This window comes from Carassius auratus, chromosome 34 (assembly GCF_003368295.1).
Source record: "Carassius auratus strain Wakin chromosome 34, ASM336829v1, whole genome shotgun sequence".
NCBI lineage: Eukaryota > Metazoa > Chordata > Actinopteri > Cypriniformes > Cyprinidae > Carassius > Carassius auratus.
This window is the reverse complement of record NC_039276.1, coordinates 14889477-14906106: the sequence shown is the minus strand read 5'-3', so window position 1 is coordinate 14906106 and position 16630 is coordinate 14889477. Positions and strand designations below refer to the sequence as shown.

Here is a 16630-nt window from a genome sequence, read left to right as displayed (position 1 = left end):
TAAAGAGACTATTAATTTCTGCATAACCTGCAACTTCCTGAGTTCCCGTTTGAAGAGACTTGTGTCTCCACTCTCTCAATAAACTCTTTCATTGCATTTTTGGATCCTATCTCTTCCTTTCTACACAAGCATTCAAATAATGCATCTCATAATTTTGGACAGCAGTTATGTCTGATCAAATGTGCATTATTATTCTTTAGCTTGGGTAAAACTAATTAATTTTACTTGGTTGGAACAGCAGCTACGCTAATTTTGTCTCTATTTGTTTCTCTGTTTTGGCACATTTACACAAGCTCCAGAACACCTGAGAAGAGATGATGCCAACCCTTTAGAGGACCTCAGATGATGCTAACCCTGAAACAACATACAGAACTAACAAATATTGCTATAAGTTTGATTGCATCATAAAATAACTGCTGTTAACAGTGCTCATCATCTGTTTGATTACGTCTTTAATTGGTTTTTCTGTACATTTCTGTCATACGCACATAAACTGACAGTCACCACTGATAAGCTACTACTAAATATTGTAGAAACTTAATTTTCTGTAAAGTTGCTTTGCAATGATTTGTATCGTCAAATGCACTATACGAATAAACTTGAATTGAACTGAACCTTCACTGACTCCAAAAGGTTAAGATTTATTATCATAAAGAATGATTGCTGGACCAACACAATCCATTAATTCTGAATAAATTATTTACCACATATTTTAATTATCTATTTGCCAAAAAAATAAATAAATAAGTAAAGGGTTTTATAGGAGATAAATGATCAAAGAAAATGTCTGCAAAGAAAATGCAAAACTAGTGAAAAAATACTTTCTTCCTGCACCGTAACAAAAACATGACATTGGGTATACAACACATTAATTACCTTCTGTTGAGAGAGCTGGGAGGAAAGGCGTTTGGCCTCTACCATGTCCCGTAGTTGCTCATATTGGATCACTTTACATTTTGAGTGTCCCAGACCCACTTGTTTTCTTTGAAGCAACTTTTCTAGGTAATAAAAAAAAGTAATTCAAAGGACTGTGCATGTAATTAAAACATGGTTAAATTAGTCAATTAAATGTCAGTCAATACAAAGTTTATATCAGATTTTATATTCATAGTCTGTATACAGAATAACTCTAAACTGTAGAATTCAAGAATTTCTGTACAGAAGTGATTATAGATATAGATACACATTATTTCTGCAGGTCAAAGTTGTTGAGGGGAATGAATGACAGCTGGTGCTGACGGATCTTTTTCTGGATAAAATGAAAGTCTGATCACTGCTGCCTACCTGTGTCTTTAGAGCAGTGGTTTGTGATGGAAGAACACAAATCTCTGCTATTCATCTGTGAATAAAATGTAAATATGATTACAAATGTAGGACTTTTATGAATGTAAAATCAATGCAATGTATTTGACAGTTTTAAATATAATTAATATCCAGTAATATTTTCGAACAGAGCTAGATTTGCAACAACGACGCTTTCTAAACTGGATCGAATCAACATTGAACAGATTTGAGCTGAATACAACTGCATTATAATTAATGGACTTTGTAATATTGAGTCACTAAACTGAAATGAAACAGCTGAATAATGGCACTATTGTCGATGCTACATCTAAAATTGAAGTCGTGTCTAAATGGTTGATTTTATCAGCACTGTTATTTTCCTGTTTATCAGTGTGAAGTTGTTTTGAAACAATATGCATTGAATAAAGCACTGTGTAAATAAATGTGACGTAACTGGTGATTTGTCAAACCCAGCCTTGTAACTAAGGGTGTTCCACAGGGTTCTGTTTTGGGTCCCCTGCTTTTCCTAGTTTATATTAATAATGTTTGTGATAATCTTAATTTTTGTAAATATCACCTTTATGCAGATGATGCAATTCTGTATTCCTGTGCCCCCCCCACAGCTAATTTAGCTTTTTCAAATCTACAGGCAGACTTCAATACCCTGCAACATGCCCTTCTAGATTTTAAGCTGTTGTTAAACCAACATAAAACTAAAGTCATGGTCTTTCAAACTGGGCGAACAAAGCTACCATCTTTCTCCATCAAGTCACTAGATGGAATTTGAATCCAGTCTGTAGATAATTACAAATATCTGGGATTTTGGATGGATAAAAACCTCAACTTTAAATATCATGTTGATTTTCTTGCAAAGAAATTAAAATTCACATTGGGTTTTCTGTATAGACTAAAGTCCTGTTTTTCCTTGGCTTCAAGAAAACGTTTAGTTGTTAGCCTTTTTCTGTCACAGATTGATTATGGGGATACTATTTATAGATTTGCCTCTCTGTCCACCTTGTCCAAACTTGACCCCCATTATCACTCTGCTCTCAGATTCATCACAAATTCTAGTTTTAGGACACATCATTGTTTACTTTACAGTTTGGTAGGATGGTCATCTCTGCATTTAAGCAGGCTTGAACATTGGTATATTTTAATTAGTTATTTTAGGAAAACTTCCAAAATATTTATATAGGAAATTTTTATCATTCCAAAGCTCCTACAATCTCAGGTCATATAACTGGTTACAGTTTAAAGTACCGGTTATTAGAACAGAGGTTGGAAAGCTAAGCCTGTTCTATTATGGCCCCTGGTCCTGGAATGAATTGCAGACTAAACTTAAACTACAATCCCTCATCTCTTTAGGTGATTTTAAACAAAGAATAAAAGAATTGGTCATTGCTAAGTGCAGATGTTTTGATAATTACTCTTCCACTTAAATGTATTATTAATATGATTTTAATGTTGTTTCTGTGAACAGTATTATATAGGGTATTAGATATTGCCTAATTGTTTATGCTGCTGTATTCTTTGTTGTATCTATTGATGATGTTGGTTTTGTCTGTGGTTTGTTATTTGTTTAATCCTGCTATCTGACCCTGTCTTGACTAGGTCTCACTTGTAAAAGAGGTTTTAACCTAAATGTGACTTTCCTAGTTAAATAAAGGTTAAAATGAAAAATTAAATTAAATTAAAATAAGAAGAACTGCACTTAACGAGACGTGATTATTTGAAGATTACAAATTATGCACAAAGTATAATATTTATGATTTTTTTATTTTTATAATGTAAACAAAAGGGACTCGAGGCATGTCTATCTCTCTAAAATGTATTTAAAGGATATGTTACCCCTGGCGCAATTATTATCAATTATTATCAATTATCAATTATTAGTATTATTTTGTAAATGTATTTTTTTTTTTTTTACTTTTGTCTATTTTACTTGCTTTTTACTTTACTTGCTCTTTGTCTACTGTTTATAATTATATATATATATATATATATATATATATATATATATATATATATATATATATATATATATATATATATTGTCGATTAAACTGTATTTGCTGTTATGTTTGTTCAATAAAAAAATTGAAGAGAACAGCTGCAAACAAGGCTATGATTGTTTGTATCCGTTTCGATCGTCTGAATGAACTAATATCAACTACTGTTTTACAGTGAGATTTTCTCTGAATAGCTTTACACAAACAGTGTTCAACTGATAGTATTAACTGTTGTGTAAATTCATTAATTTAACGAATTTATTTATTGGAATTATGCAAATCTAAAGTTTTTATTTTTAAACATCTTAAAATCTTTCTTTGATTTTGAAAAACTACTGGCAACTATGAAAAAGGAGCAAAATAACTTCAAACAGCAAACATAAGCCCTCACACAGAATAAAAGCATATTAAAAACATCGTTACCTTTATGATCCAGTTGCAAAGGCTGTTGTGTATCCAGTGTAACCATGGGCACCGTTTTCTACTCTCCTATTGTCCAAATCAACAACACAGCCGACCAACCAAGCTTCCGCGTTATATGGTGTGGGCCAATGGCATGCGAGGCTTAAATTCCACGCTGAGAGGGAGACTCAGGTCTCTGCAGAGCTAAAGTGGGCGTTTGTCGTGGGTGTTTTCAAACTGCTGGGTTGTTTCTAAATCATGCAATCAAAATGATCCCCCTTATCTAACCCCACCCCTAAACCATGACGTCAGCCAATCAGGTATCATAGTCTAAAAACACCCTGACCTGTCTGGTAACTCCCATTACTTTCCTTGCTGAGAGAAGGGTTTTCTCAAGCTCCTGGAGTATGGCAGTGGATTCACGGAACTAACAAATGTGATCCGACAGAGGAGAATGTTTCTTTTCGATGTGATTTGATATTTAAAAATATCGTCTTGGATTAAACAAGTGCTACGAAAGGTAATGAAGACGAATTATGCGTATTTTTTTGACAACCTGTGATGTGCGACTTTATTTAACGTTGAAAGTTTGAACTGGATGCGGATTGTGAAGTTAGGCGAATGAAGTACGAGTCTTAACTACAGTTTTATAAACTGATTTTAATTTACGATTTTATTTATTTTCTATTTTTTTACAGTAAGAGAGGGAGTTCAGTGCATGAGCGGGGGATATTTAATTAATTCTATCCCAGTCTGTCTCCTGTAACTGTATCTATCTAAGCGAACCCAACACTCAGACCTTTTACTGCTAGAGTCGATTCTGTGTACGTTAGCCTGTGCTAGATGTTACTCCCCTGTTTTATATTTCTCAGTCAGAGAGCACGTTTAGTGGGTATAAATATGTGTTTTATCAAGGTGAGTGGAGTTTGTTAGTGAGTAAGGCCAGGTGAGGACTGAGCAGGAATTCCGAGAATGTGAGGCTGCCTGGGGGCGGAGTTTAGAAAACCCAAAACAACAACAACTCTTACTTTGTGTACTTTTATACACTGGTATTGACCATGAGTCACGTGGTCCATAATTGTGATGTGAGATGATGATAGGTTCAGGAAGTGTCCAAAAGTCTTATTCATCTTAAAATATACTGCAGAAAAAGTTTTGCTTTTAGAAGCTAGAGAGTGTGGGTCAGCCTGTCCTGTATGCCACCTGTGACTTGTTTGATGCTTACTCCAGATTCTCTTATCATGTGCTACCCATTTAGCATCCCACAGACCGACCCACGTTTATACAACTAAGTCTAAAGAAATGCTGGAGAGGCTAGAGCAGATAGTGACACTTAAAAGGGTGTCAGTCTGACAGTGAAAACTACACTTGCATATGACTTAATTCAGTAACTTTTCATGCAGGCTTCAGATACTTTTCATTGAAAATAGTTGGCAACAGTGCGCCGGAGTGTTGTTCAGTTGTATGTGCTAGCGAATCTTCTCATTATTACAGCTATTACATACACTTGAAGAGATTATTGCACAGTGTAGAGATTCAGTGTTTATAATCTAACTTTGTGAGATCTCATTGAACAAAGATAAGTGACAGCTTTTTATTAGGGGGTGTTCTCTGAGGGCTTTCTAGGCTCCCTTCATAGGTCTAAGGGTATTTTGGGGGCCTGGAGAAGTTTTGTCATACCCTGACATTTGTGCTTTTTTCAGTTGCTTATAAATATCTAAATGGCTAAAGTCTAATCTCACTGTAATCAGCACAAACTGGGCTATAATAATATGTGAAATGCATGTATGTACATGATTGTGTTTTCGAGAAAAAAAATGTTATGCGTCACAAATCAGAAATATATTGTTATCATTATTATTATTATTATTAATGTTGAAAAGAGCTGAGAATATTTTTCAGGTTTTTGGGGTATAAATTGAAAGAACAGCATTTGTTTTCGTGACAGAAGCTCTGCAGTGCAACAGAATGACAGCAACAGAACAAAAAACACATAATACAAGAATAAAAAATAAGTAGGTAAGGTTGGGTGTGACGGTTAGTATATAATGTATATATGCATTATAATATTTTTTCTTCTTGTTTTCTCGTTATAACTACTTAATTTTCTCGTTTTCTCAACATTACGAAGTTCGTTTTCTCGTTATAACAACTTCATTTTCTCGTTTTCTCGACATAACAAAGTTCGTTTTCTCGTTATAACGACTTAATTTTCTCTAAGAAGTTACAAAACTGCGCCAGCAGGTGGCACTATAGACCTGAATATAACTGATGGGGCGTTGTACACTATCCACTTTACTTTACGCGGACCTTCCTCATGATCGCTATAATTTGTGCAGTCTTCATTACTGACAATTAATTCATAAATGTTAAATGCTTAAATCAATATGAATATTTTGTGTATTAAGTTCCTGCTAGATGCATGAGTTTCACCAACGCGTTCTGTGTCATAAAATAACTGCTTATCAAAACCAAGGTTGACGTCACTGTATTCTGTTTATCTACAGTAGGACGGGATTTAACGATGCAGGCTGATGTGCTTCTTTTCCTTATTACTAATCTTTATTGTTAACCATATTGATGAGAAATGTGATGTATGTAAAATCCATAGGCTAAATTAATTCAGTTTTGTTCTATAATGTTGTAATCGTTTTTTTTCTACACACACACACACACACACACACTACACGTAGTCCTACACATGGATGCTCTTTTCATACAGAAGCTTGTAACACACATGATATCTGCCACATCATATAATGAGTACTACAAATTATATATAATTTTATTTCAAATAAAGGGAAAATGAAAAGTGAGTTTAATCCAAGCAGCTCTAATTTCGCGGTGTTGCCATTTAAACGTTAATTACAAAAACAAAACGTTCGTTGTACTGTCTCTGGAAAAATCAACAGTGATTGATCAGCCTTTATTTATATACAGTATTGTAGACGTTATTACCTAGGCGAAGCTAAATTTGCTGAAATATAGGCTACAGTAAGAGTGCCTGCATGGTTGTCCATCAGATGCCTGTCAAAGTTGAGTTCGTTACTATAGCAACAGTAAAACTGTCATGTCGTTATAACGAGAAAACAAACTTTCGTTATGTCGAGATAACGAGAAAAATAAGTCGTTATAATGAGAAAACAAACTTCGTTATGTCGAGATAACGAGAAAAATAAGTCGTTATAACGAGAAAACGACTTTCGTTATGTTGAGATAACGAGAAAATTAAGTCGTTATAATGAGAAAACAAAAAGGGAAAAAAATTATAATGCATGGCCGCTTAGAACTTCCGTAGCAAAGCATTGCATCGCCATAGACCGCAAAACAATCAGCGGATGGCGGGCGAGTGCGGCTTTGAAATTTGCTCAAAAAACATTGGCGCGGATGATGAGTTTTGTGACAGATCTCCTTAATAAACGGAGGTCTGAAATCTCCGCCCCTTTACCGATCAGAGCGCGCGCTGACACGGAGTTAACCCCGCTATCTCCAAGAACAACCAATTGACTCTACGGCAGATCCAATGATGGTTATGTTATGAACCGTCACATTTGACTCACGTCATAACCGTCATCACCAATTCTGAAACCGGCACACCCCTAAATGACAATAGACATCCCTTACCTACAGTAGTAGTGTTTATTGTTATTGAAATTTCATAATCTTTCACTGGATTATACATTTAGTCTGGAATTATAGTTTGGAAAAAGTCTAACTAGTCAAATGTTTACGCGTTATGTGAAAGCTAGTAAACATATATAAATAAATAAAAAGAGACTTACTCATGTTTATGATCTCTGCTGAATAAAACTTCATTTTTCTGAGGAAATCCAAATCTCAAATCCTCATCCACATCACATCTTCTTGGGTTGTGAATACCGGGGCAAGTAGGCTCATGGATTCTATGTAAAAAGAAAAAAAAAAGGGTAATATCTTAATTGGGTAATCACTTATTAAATTATCTGATATTAGAGTAAGAGTAGCACTGTGCTGAGAGACTGAGAGTGAGCATGTTTGAGTGAGATGGAAATTGAAATTGGCAAAAACAACACTATTTTTGCAGAGAGAATTTGAAATAACCGACTTCCTGTTGGAATTCAGATTTCGTACCCAGAGACTTTTTCGTAGGTATTGGTGTGTTGCATGTGTGTACTGATTTTTGTACATGTACGTGAAACATAGCTCGAGGCGCACTCTGCACTCCATTTGCCATTTCTCTGTGTCTTCCTTTTACTGTTACTGTAGCCTGTGTTTTCAAAAGGCTGTTTAAGTTTAAGGGTGTACCATATAGAGACTCTTTTTCCATGAGGCCAACCACAAGTAATAGACCAGAAGAATTCATTCTGAGATGTGTAATATATTCCTGCTTTTCTCAGTATCTTTTCTAGGAAGGGATTTAATGATCAAATAGTAACATTAATACTGCTGTCTCTTTCTTTTTGGAGTTCACTGTGAGGTGTTGACGGTGAGGAAATTTTCCCATCGGTTAATCGACATGTGACAACACCGGTTATACCAGTATCACCGTGTATCATCAGAATTGTGCTATATTTATCCATTTTAAGAGTCAAGAGTAAATCTATATTTTAACAGTGCCTCCCATTCCACAGATTTCTGTTGTCACAATATACCAACATTTCAGTAGCCTGTACCAATATAAGTACAGTTGAATGGTTCTCTGTAATAGCATAAATGATTAAATACTGCATGTGATTTATCGTGCAGCCCTAATTTCAATAGTAATCATTATAAAATTAATTATTAAAAATATTGTTCACCCACCCAAAATTGATTGTCATCATTTACTCACCCTCATGGTCCAAAAGAGTACGTATTTGTAATAAATTTTATCAAACAAAATATTTCTTGCTGAAGCTACTTTTTGTATTGTCTGTTTGATGCTTTACACAACAACTACTTTAAATGATCTTTTGGGAGTAATTTCTCTCCAGTGTTGTTATTTGTAAACATCAAGGTTTGGATGAAGTCTGTGTTTTTGTTGATGTTTTCATTTTTGTGTCAAACATTCACATTCATGCAGCTGCTTTTGGCCCAGAGACATATTATTCAATGACTTTACACATTTCTTTGACTTCCGTAAACAGCGTGGAGTAAATGCGTCATTTGCGTCAGAATGTCATGATTGGCCCAGAGTAGACATCTTACGTCAGTGCACTCTCAACTTGTGTGTTTCCCATACATAAGCTAAATTGTGACCCACCCAGGAAGATAAAATTTCCACTTTACGAATTTCTGTATTGTGTGTAACAGCAGTCCATCAGTAGATATTGCAACACATGTTGTGATGTTAGCACCCCTCTGGCCTGGATCATCCACTGTGGCTCTTTTTCCCAATCATGTTCCTTCCTCGCCGCCATGTTTTGGCCAAGTTGAAATCAGCCTTATCCACAAAGATGAAAATACCTACCTTCAGTCTCCATGACTCTCTAAATTAAATCCAGAAGGCAACAGTCTATTTCAGTAATGTAAAGTGAAAGTGACATGACATTCAGCCAAGTATGGTGACCCATAATTCGTGCTCTGCATTTAACCCATCCGAAGTGCACACACACAGAGCAGTGAACACACACACACACACTGTGAACACACACCCGGAGCAGTGGGCAGCCATTTATGCTGCGGCGCCCGGGGAGCAGTCGGGGGTTCGATGCCTTGCTCAAGGGCACCTAAGTCGTGGTATTGAAGGTGGAGAGAGAACTGTACATGCACTCCCCCCACCCACAATTCCTGCCGGCCCAAGACTCAAACTCACACGGTTCACTTCTGGGGGGTTTCCGCTGGGTACAGAACCTAATACCATGTGCTTTCTTTCATATCACCTCTTGAGGTTCCAAGTGAACCGTAACATTACCAAAACGTTGTGTGTAAACTCTGATGATCACGGATTGGCCAGTGAGAATCGTCACTACCTGTATCACTGAACTTGTGACACAAACACAACAGAACCTCTAGATTTAAATCAGCAAATCCTGTGAAGAATCGAATGCTACTGTTTTGAACAAGTGCAAATTTTTTAACAACCAAAAAAATTCTGTTTCATTGTCTGTTAAGGAAGTAAAGACAACAGACATTCGTCTCATTGATAGCAGAGGAGCGGATCCAGCGAGAGCTTGATGGGGCAGGGGTCGCAGTAGTAGAGGCGGCACAACTATAACAAAATGTGAATAATCCTGCCCAGTCTAAAGTGATACTACGCTGCAGAGGAAACGCAAACCTTACTGAGCCATTTTTCCTCTCACAGTGTACAACTGCTTCATCCTGAGTTCCTGACCCAATGTTTTTTTCAGGAATCTTGAAAAAGTTATGTCAGACCTGCCAACCTGTATGCATTTTGCGTAGCAGGTATGCATTTTAAAGTGCCCCTATTACACCTTTTCTAATATTACCTTTAATGCAGTGTGTCATGTATCTTTATGTGAACATCTGCATCTAGCTTTTTATGTGAAAATCTGCAAAGTTGTGAAGCCGACAGTGCACGTTAAAGTTCATTTGAATTCAGAATGAAATCTTATTCTGTTACCGCTATGTAATGAAGTAATACATTTGCATAAGGTCTGCCCACATTCTACGTCGTCAACATGCCCGCCCACAAACAGTCAAATTTATGTGTGGTGAACATCATGTAGAGAAGATGCTGTATCCTGCAATGCAGGGGTCATTTTGTTTTATTACATCTTAGAATTACCACAAACCTTTTAACACTTGACACTTATCACTAAGAAATGTCCTGCCCCAGTCGTGCTTGCGAATCAGTCTCTTGTCAATCAGCCAGTTCAACAGTTTCATCAAGACTCCGGCTCGAATTAGGAAGGTACAATCGTTACCATCTTTTCTATGTATTGCAATTTCTTCAGGGCTGTCATTCCTTCATGGCAACTGACAATAATACCCGTGGTTGGTCCAATTGTTTTGATATCATTTAACTTTAGATTCAAAATATATTTCACTAAAATATTATTTTAGAAATTAGGGCTGGACAATATGGCCAAATGGCCAAATTTTGGTTGAACACTATTAAAAAAGCCTTGTAAAAACTCAAGACTTGTCAAGAACGCCCACAAGTCAAGTCACCTTTATTTATATAGCACTTTAAACAAAAAAAAGATTTTGTCAAAGCAACTGAACAACATTAATTAGGAAAACAGTGTATCAATAATGCAAAATGACAGTTAAAGGCAGTTCATCATTGATGAATATCGAATATCGAAGAATATTGCTCTAAATGTAGTGTCCCCAACTAAGCAAGCCAGAGGCGACAGCGGCAAGGATCCGAAACTCCATCAGTGACAGAATGGAGAAAAAACCTTGGGAGAAACCAGGCTCAGTTGGGGGGCCAGTTCTCCTCTGACCAGATGAAACCAGTAGTTCAATTCCAGGCTGCAGCAAAGTCAGATTGTGCAAAAGAATCATCTGTTTCCTGTGGTCTTGTCCTGGTGGTCCTCTGAGACAAGGTCTTTACAGGGGATCTGTATCTGGGGCTCTAGTTGTCCTGGTCTCCGCTGTCTTTCAGGGATGTAGAGGTCCTTTATGGGTGCAAGAGCTACCATCTGGTCTGGATACGTACTGGATCCGGGTGACTGCAGTGACCCTCTGATCTGGATACAGACTGGATCTTGTGGCTACGGTGACCTCGGAATAAGAGAGAAACAGACAAATATTAGCGTAGATGCCATTCTTCTAATGATGTAGCAAGTACATAGAGTGTTATGTGAAGTGTTTCCGGTTCCGGTTTACCTAATTAATGCAGCCTAAAAATCCTTTAACGTTTATGGATATTAGAAGCATATTAATGTGTAAGCCAGGTTAAAGAGATGGGTCTTTAATCTAGATTTAAACTGCAAGAGTGTGTCTGCCTCCTGAACAATGTTAGGTAGGTTATTCCAGAGTTTAGGCACTAAATAGGAAAAGGATCTGCCACCTGCAGTAATATAGTCATAATTCCTGGTTCTAGTAAGAACTCTAGCTGCTGCATTTTGGACTAACTGTAGTTTGTTTATTAAGTGTGCAGAAAAAGCACCCATGAAGAATTGACAGATCAGCCATTAAAGCTACGGTAGGGAACTTTTGACGCTCTAGCGGTTAATAAACAGAACTGCTTGCGTCTTGTGGAAGAACATCGTAGCCGGAACTACTTCTCCCTGTTTATGTCTATGAAGAATCACAAAGGTACTGGGTTACTCCGCCGCGGTATCCCCGAAGCAATCTAAAATAGTCCGATTATAAACATTTATTATAGGTGCACCCTAGTGATTCAGGACAAGCCAAAAACACGGTTTGGAAAATGGATTCATGGTGTACTCTCTTATTATATACATTTTTCTACATTTTGAACACAAACAAAGTTACGGACCGCAGCTCTGATTGGTTATTTTTTACCGGGAGTGGATGGCTTTCAGCAAATGGCAATAGGACCACTGGGAGGAGCCAGAGGAGCTTGATTTGTTTCACAGATTATCTGTCTCATATTCTACTTTCAGGACATAATGACAGGTTTAACAAATATGTAAAAAATATTTTTTTACAAAAGTTCCCTACAGCACCTTTAAGTCTTAGACAGTTTTCTAAGTTATTACATGCAGAGGTTTAGGTCCTATAATTAAAACCTGTGTTTTTTTTTTAGAATTAAGCAGTAAGAAATTACTCATCATCCAAATTATTATTTTTTTATTCTATTTTATTTATATCGACTATGCATTCTGTTAGTTTTTTTAATTGGTGTGTTTCGCCGGGCCTCGAAGAAATATAGAGCTGAATATTATCAGCATAAGAGTGGAAGCGAACACTGTGTTTCCTGATAATATCTCCCAAGGGTAACATGTAAAGCATGAAGAGTAGCGGCCCTAGTACTGAGCCTTGAGGTACACCATACTGCACTTGTGATCGATATAATATCTCTTCATTCACTGCTACAAATTGATGGTGACCATATAAGTATGATTTAAACCATGCTAATTAGCGTTGTGCCAATAGACGAAAGTATTGTGTATCGACGATAGTCAGACATATCGACAATAGCAGATGTCTCTGTCGATAATCAAGATGATATTAGGCTTATTCTCCTATTAATGTAACATTTTACATGTTATTTTTATTGACTGGCCTATTATAATTTGGTGGCATATTATAATTCGGCTATCAAACTGCCCAGTTTTTCACTTAAGTATCGCATTTCATGCGCGCACACACACACACACACCACACGTGCAAATGAGTATTAGAGCCTGTAGCAGGTGAATGAGTCTCTATCCACAAACAGATCACAGTACATTGTCTGCAAATACAAGGTATTTCATTGCACTTTAACAAGTAGCCTAATCTGTGTGCTATGTTTAGGTAAAAAATTTATTATATATATTATTAAGTAAAAATAAAGAAAGCAAGAACAAATAATCTTACTACAGTAACAACACAAATTAATACAATAGAGCAAAGATACAAATAAAACAAACCATGCTTTTCAGGTGTTTTAGGTAGGTCTAACATTAGTTTTTAGTTACAGATATTGAATAAAGTAATGATATGTAAAATAAAATTGCATGTTTAACTTGTATAAATAAAATATTATATTATCGTTGCAAAAGTTTTTCATCCCAGAGCAGGGAGTGATTGTCTTTTTTTTGATTGATATTAAAACTTAAAATAACTATAAGGTTATTTTACATGGTAATACGTGTGTGTACTGTGTATATATTATGTAATACCCACAAATGCATGTTTATATTTAAGAAAGATGTTTTATTTATAAATATAATATTTATTATTATACAGCACCAGTTCCTAAGCAAAATGATATACAAAGAGGTGTGTGTGTGTGTGTGTGTGTGTGTGTGTGTGTCTGTCTGTGTGTGTGTGTGTGTGTGTGTAAGGGTGCATATACTAATAATAAGGGTGTGTAGGGGTACTAGATACTAATAATAAAATGGGTAAGATAAATAATAAAATGACTCCAACATTAATTATGTTTTTTGGGGTATTTTAAATGTAAATAAAACATGGTTTACCCTGTCATAACTTTTGATACAGGCAGTAAAAAGCCAACATAGTGTCTGAATCATGTCTGTATTTGCTCTTTTCATTACTTAATAAAGATAAGACGTCATATGCCATAATACATAGCACTAAATCTGAGGCCCTCATGTCAGATTTCTTAGTAAGCGAGATTAAGAAATGAGGTGTGTCTCAGTGTAGTTTCAGGAGAATAACGTGTGTTTCCACTCCCTTATGTACTGAATGACAGTGCTTCCTGTGTAAGGTGACTGCAGGCCCTGCCCATGAAAGGTTAAGCGCTGTTTGATTGCCCACACAGAAATGCTCCTGTCTGCTCTCCTTCTACAGAGGGAGCAACCGAGAGAGCGGGAAGACCTACTCCGAGTGGGGTAATTTAGGGTAATCTTGTAACATTTGATTCAGAACATGACATTTAAAAAGCTGTTTTGTGTTGAAACCTGCTGCGTTTATTGTAGTTTTTGAGTGTGCGTGTGCATACATGTTGGGTTACTCTTTCTCTGTCTCCCTTGCTTTTTTTTTTTTTTTTTGCTTTTTTTTAAACGTGTTGTGTCTGATGCAATCTGGAACATTTAGAGCTGGGATCCATTCCAAAGCCTCTGGGTGTGTCAGAATAAGTTGAATGTTTTCAGCTGGGCCTCCTTCAGTATTTCTTTTCCTCATTCTGTTCTGTGGAAAGTCAAACCTTTGAAAAGGCTAAAGAGTGTTCAGTATCACAGTCTAGAGGCATTACCCCTCATCTTAACCTCCACATCCTCACCTCTGACTTATTCTGTCTTTTTTCTGTGTACGTAAGGCATTTTGCTCGATATTGCATTTCTGCTGACAGAAGTTTTTGGATTTGTGAATCAAACAAATGACGGCCTTCAGGTAATTACTCTTTCCAAACCTCATTGTGTAAGTGTGTCTGAGTTTATTGCCTGGTGCGTTCCTCTAAAGCCTTGTTCTTGTGGTTGCTGCTGTAATGTTGTTCTCTGGTTATGTTATAATCTTTTCTTCTGAATTGCCACATTTCACTACTGACCTTGTTTGTTGAAGTTGGGTTGATTTTGTGTAATAAGAGCTGAAAGGCAAAAGCTGACTACAAATATCACTTTAATATGACGAGGTCGATATGCTACTTGAGAGAAACGGTTAAGTGTTGACTGAGCATTTTTTGTGAAGGATCCATTTAAAAAGTGCTGCGTTCAGATGCAGTTTTATGACTGGATGCCATGAATGCTCATGACTAGTGGTTGACTGAAGTGAATTGTAGTATGCAGTGATTCTTCTCAGCAGTGTTGGTGAAGCTTCCTAGTGCTAAAAATGATGAGTAAGACAATTAAATGTTTACTTAACATTAACTAAATTAGAAATAGATAAATTGAAAATGAAAGAATATGAAAAAAATAAATACTGATTTATACTTTAGACAGCACCATATCACTATTTTTGCAAAGGTAAATAAGTACTTATAAACATTACTAAAAAGTACTTAAAGACAATCATTATTACAGTTGGTCTCTTCACACTTGGAATCATATTTTCTGAAAGACCAGGTAACAGTGAATATGACATAATGGTCAGTTTATCATAGTTTATTACTGTGAAAACATGAACTGTGCAAAAGCACACACTCTTGTATCAGGTTATATTCAAAGTCTTAAGGCCTGCTTTCACAGAGAGGGCTTAGGTTAAGCCAGGATTAGCCCATAGTTCAGTTAGGTCATTTAAGTATCTGTTATAAACATGCCTTAAAGAGAGAGAGAGAAACAAGAAAAAAAAGATTACAGTGTGCATCTTCAGACAAATCAATGGCCTGAAATGTTTTAAGGCATGTAAATCTGCTACTAGATTTAAATCTTGTATGTGAAACCAGGGGAATATATAATGATAGAAGATGAGAAAAGGAGGGGAATTCTACCCAAGAGTCAAGAAGTCTGATTAGTTTGGCGATCAGTTTCATTTTAGAGCTGTGGCACTACTGAATCCACAAAACCATGCGGTTTACAGAAAAGGAAATTGATTCAGATATTTAGAAGTTTTTGACTGTAATCTGCGTGTTTTGGTACAGCCCTAAATTTTGAATGACTTGCTAGTTTGGAGTGCTTATAACACATCCCAAAAAGATTGTGTGTTTGGTTAGTGGGCGTTGATGGGGAGTCTGGGTCCTAAAGGCCTTTTCACACAGCACTGACAGAATCAGACCAATGCTGACAACCAACTGAGTACAATACGTCACTTCTCAGACGTTTCAAGACCAGACAAACACTGATTCAACATGTTCAGTCATTGAAACAAGCGTCGACTAATGCCAGATGACACTGTAAGGACGAAAGAACCTGAGATACTTTGAGCTCCTGAGAAACAGACAATACAAACATACACAGGCATCTTCGAGACACCCCACAGAGTGGAGGAGCAGGAGACCTCCTCCCCTTCTGGCCATTTGTTTCATTTTAAATCCCTTCACCCATTCTTCCTTCTACTCAGTCTGCTCAAAATGATTACATGAAAATGTCAATGCAAGTGAACTAACACTCATGTCTAGTATCACTGGAAATGTCTCAGTGCAACTGGTACAATGGTCTCACTCTCACAAAAGTAGATTAGAAGATAATACAGATCTGAAGAGTCAAGAGATATCTTGATTACTGTGATGGGAGTGTCCTTTCCTGGGGCCCTCCATGTAAATTACCCCCTGTTCCCATTGAGTTGTAAAACCACCCAGGCTTGGGACCTGAGGTAATGCAAATTCCAATTGTTAGTTTCTGTCTTCATCTCGGGGGATGTTTGTCTTGGTCTGAGGTATTTAAAGGATTGCAGCAAAAGGATCAGGGCGATTTCTGTAGCCAGAAAGCCCGTAGTGTGTTGTGTGTCTCTTCACTTCATACTATGTATTTTCTAAGGTCAGGTATGCATATTTTACT

The 16630-nt window shown here is 36.6% G+C and overlaps 2 protein-coding genes across 6 annotated transcripts in view; one reads left to right on the top strand and one right to left on the bottom strand.

Moving 5' to 3' along the window:
• Nucleotides 1–3933, bottom strand: part of LOC113053282 (coiled-coil domain-containing protein 148) — a 120689-nt gene extending 116756 nt beyond the window's left edge. For both annotated transcript variants that reach the window (XM_026218189.1, XM_026218190.1), the window contains exons 1-3: nucleotides 3717–3933; nucleotides 1285–1339; nucleotides 877–998 (exon numbers count right to left, since the gene is read on the bottom strand). In XM_026218189.1, the coding sequence (XP_026073974.1) occupies nucleotides 877–998; nucleotides 1285–1339 (177 nt within the window). In that variant the 5' untranslated portion in view covers nucleotides 3717–3933. The remainder of the gene's footprint in view (nucleotides 1–876; nucleotides 999–1284; nucleotides 1340–3716) is intronic.
• Nucleotides 3934–4063: 130 nt separating this feature from the next.
• Nucleotides 4064–16630, top strand: part of LOC113053281 (plakophilin-4-like) — a 63041-nt gene continuing 50474 nt past the window's right edge. The window contains exon 1 of one of the 4 annotated variants that reach the window (XM_026218184.1): nucleotides 4064–4215. The gene's annotated coding sequence lies outside the window, so the exon portion shown is untranslated. Of the gene's footprint in view, nucleotides 4216–13791; nucleotides 14103–14263; nucleotides 14592–16630 lie in introns of those variants that run through there. The other 3 variants (XM_026218186.1, XM_026218187.1, XM_026218185.1) reach the window with 3 other exon arrangements.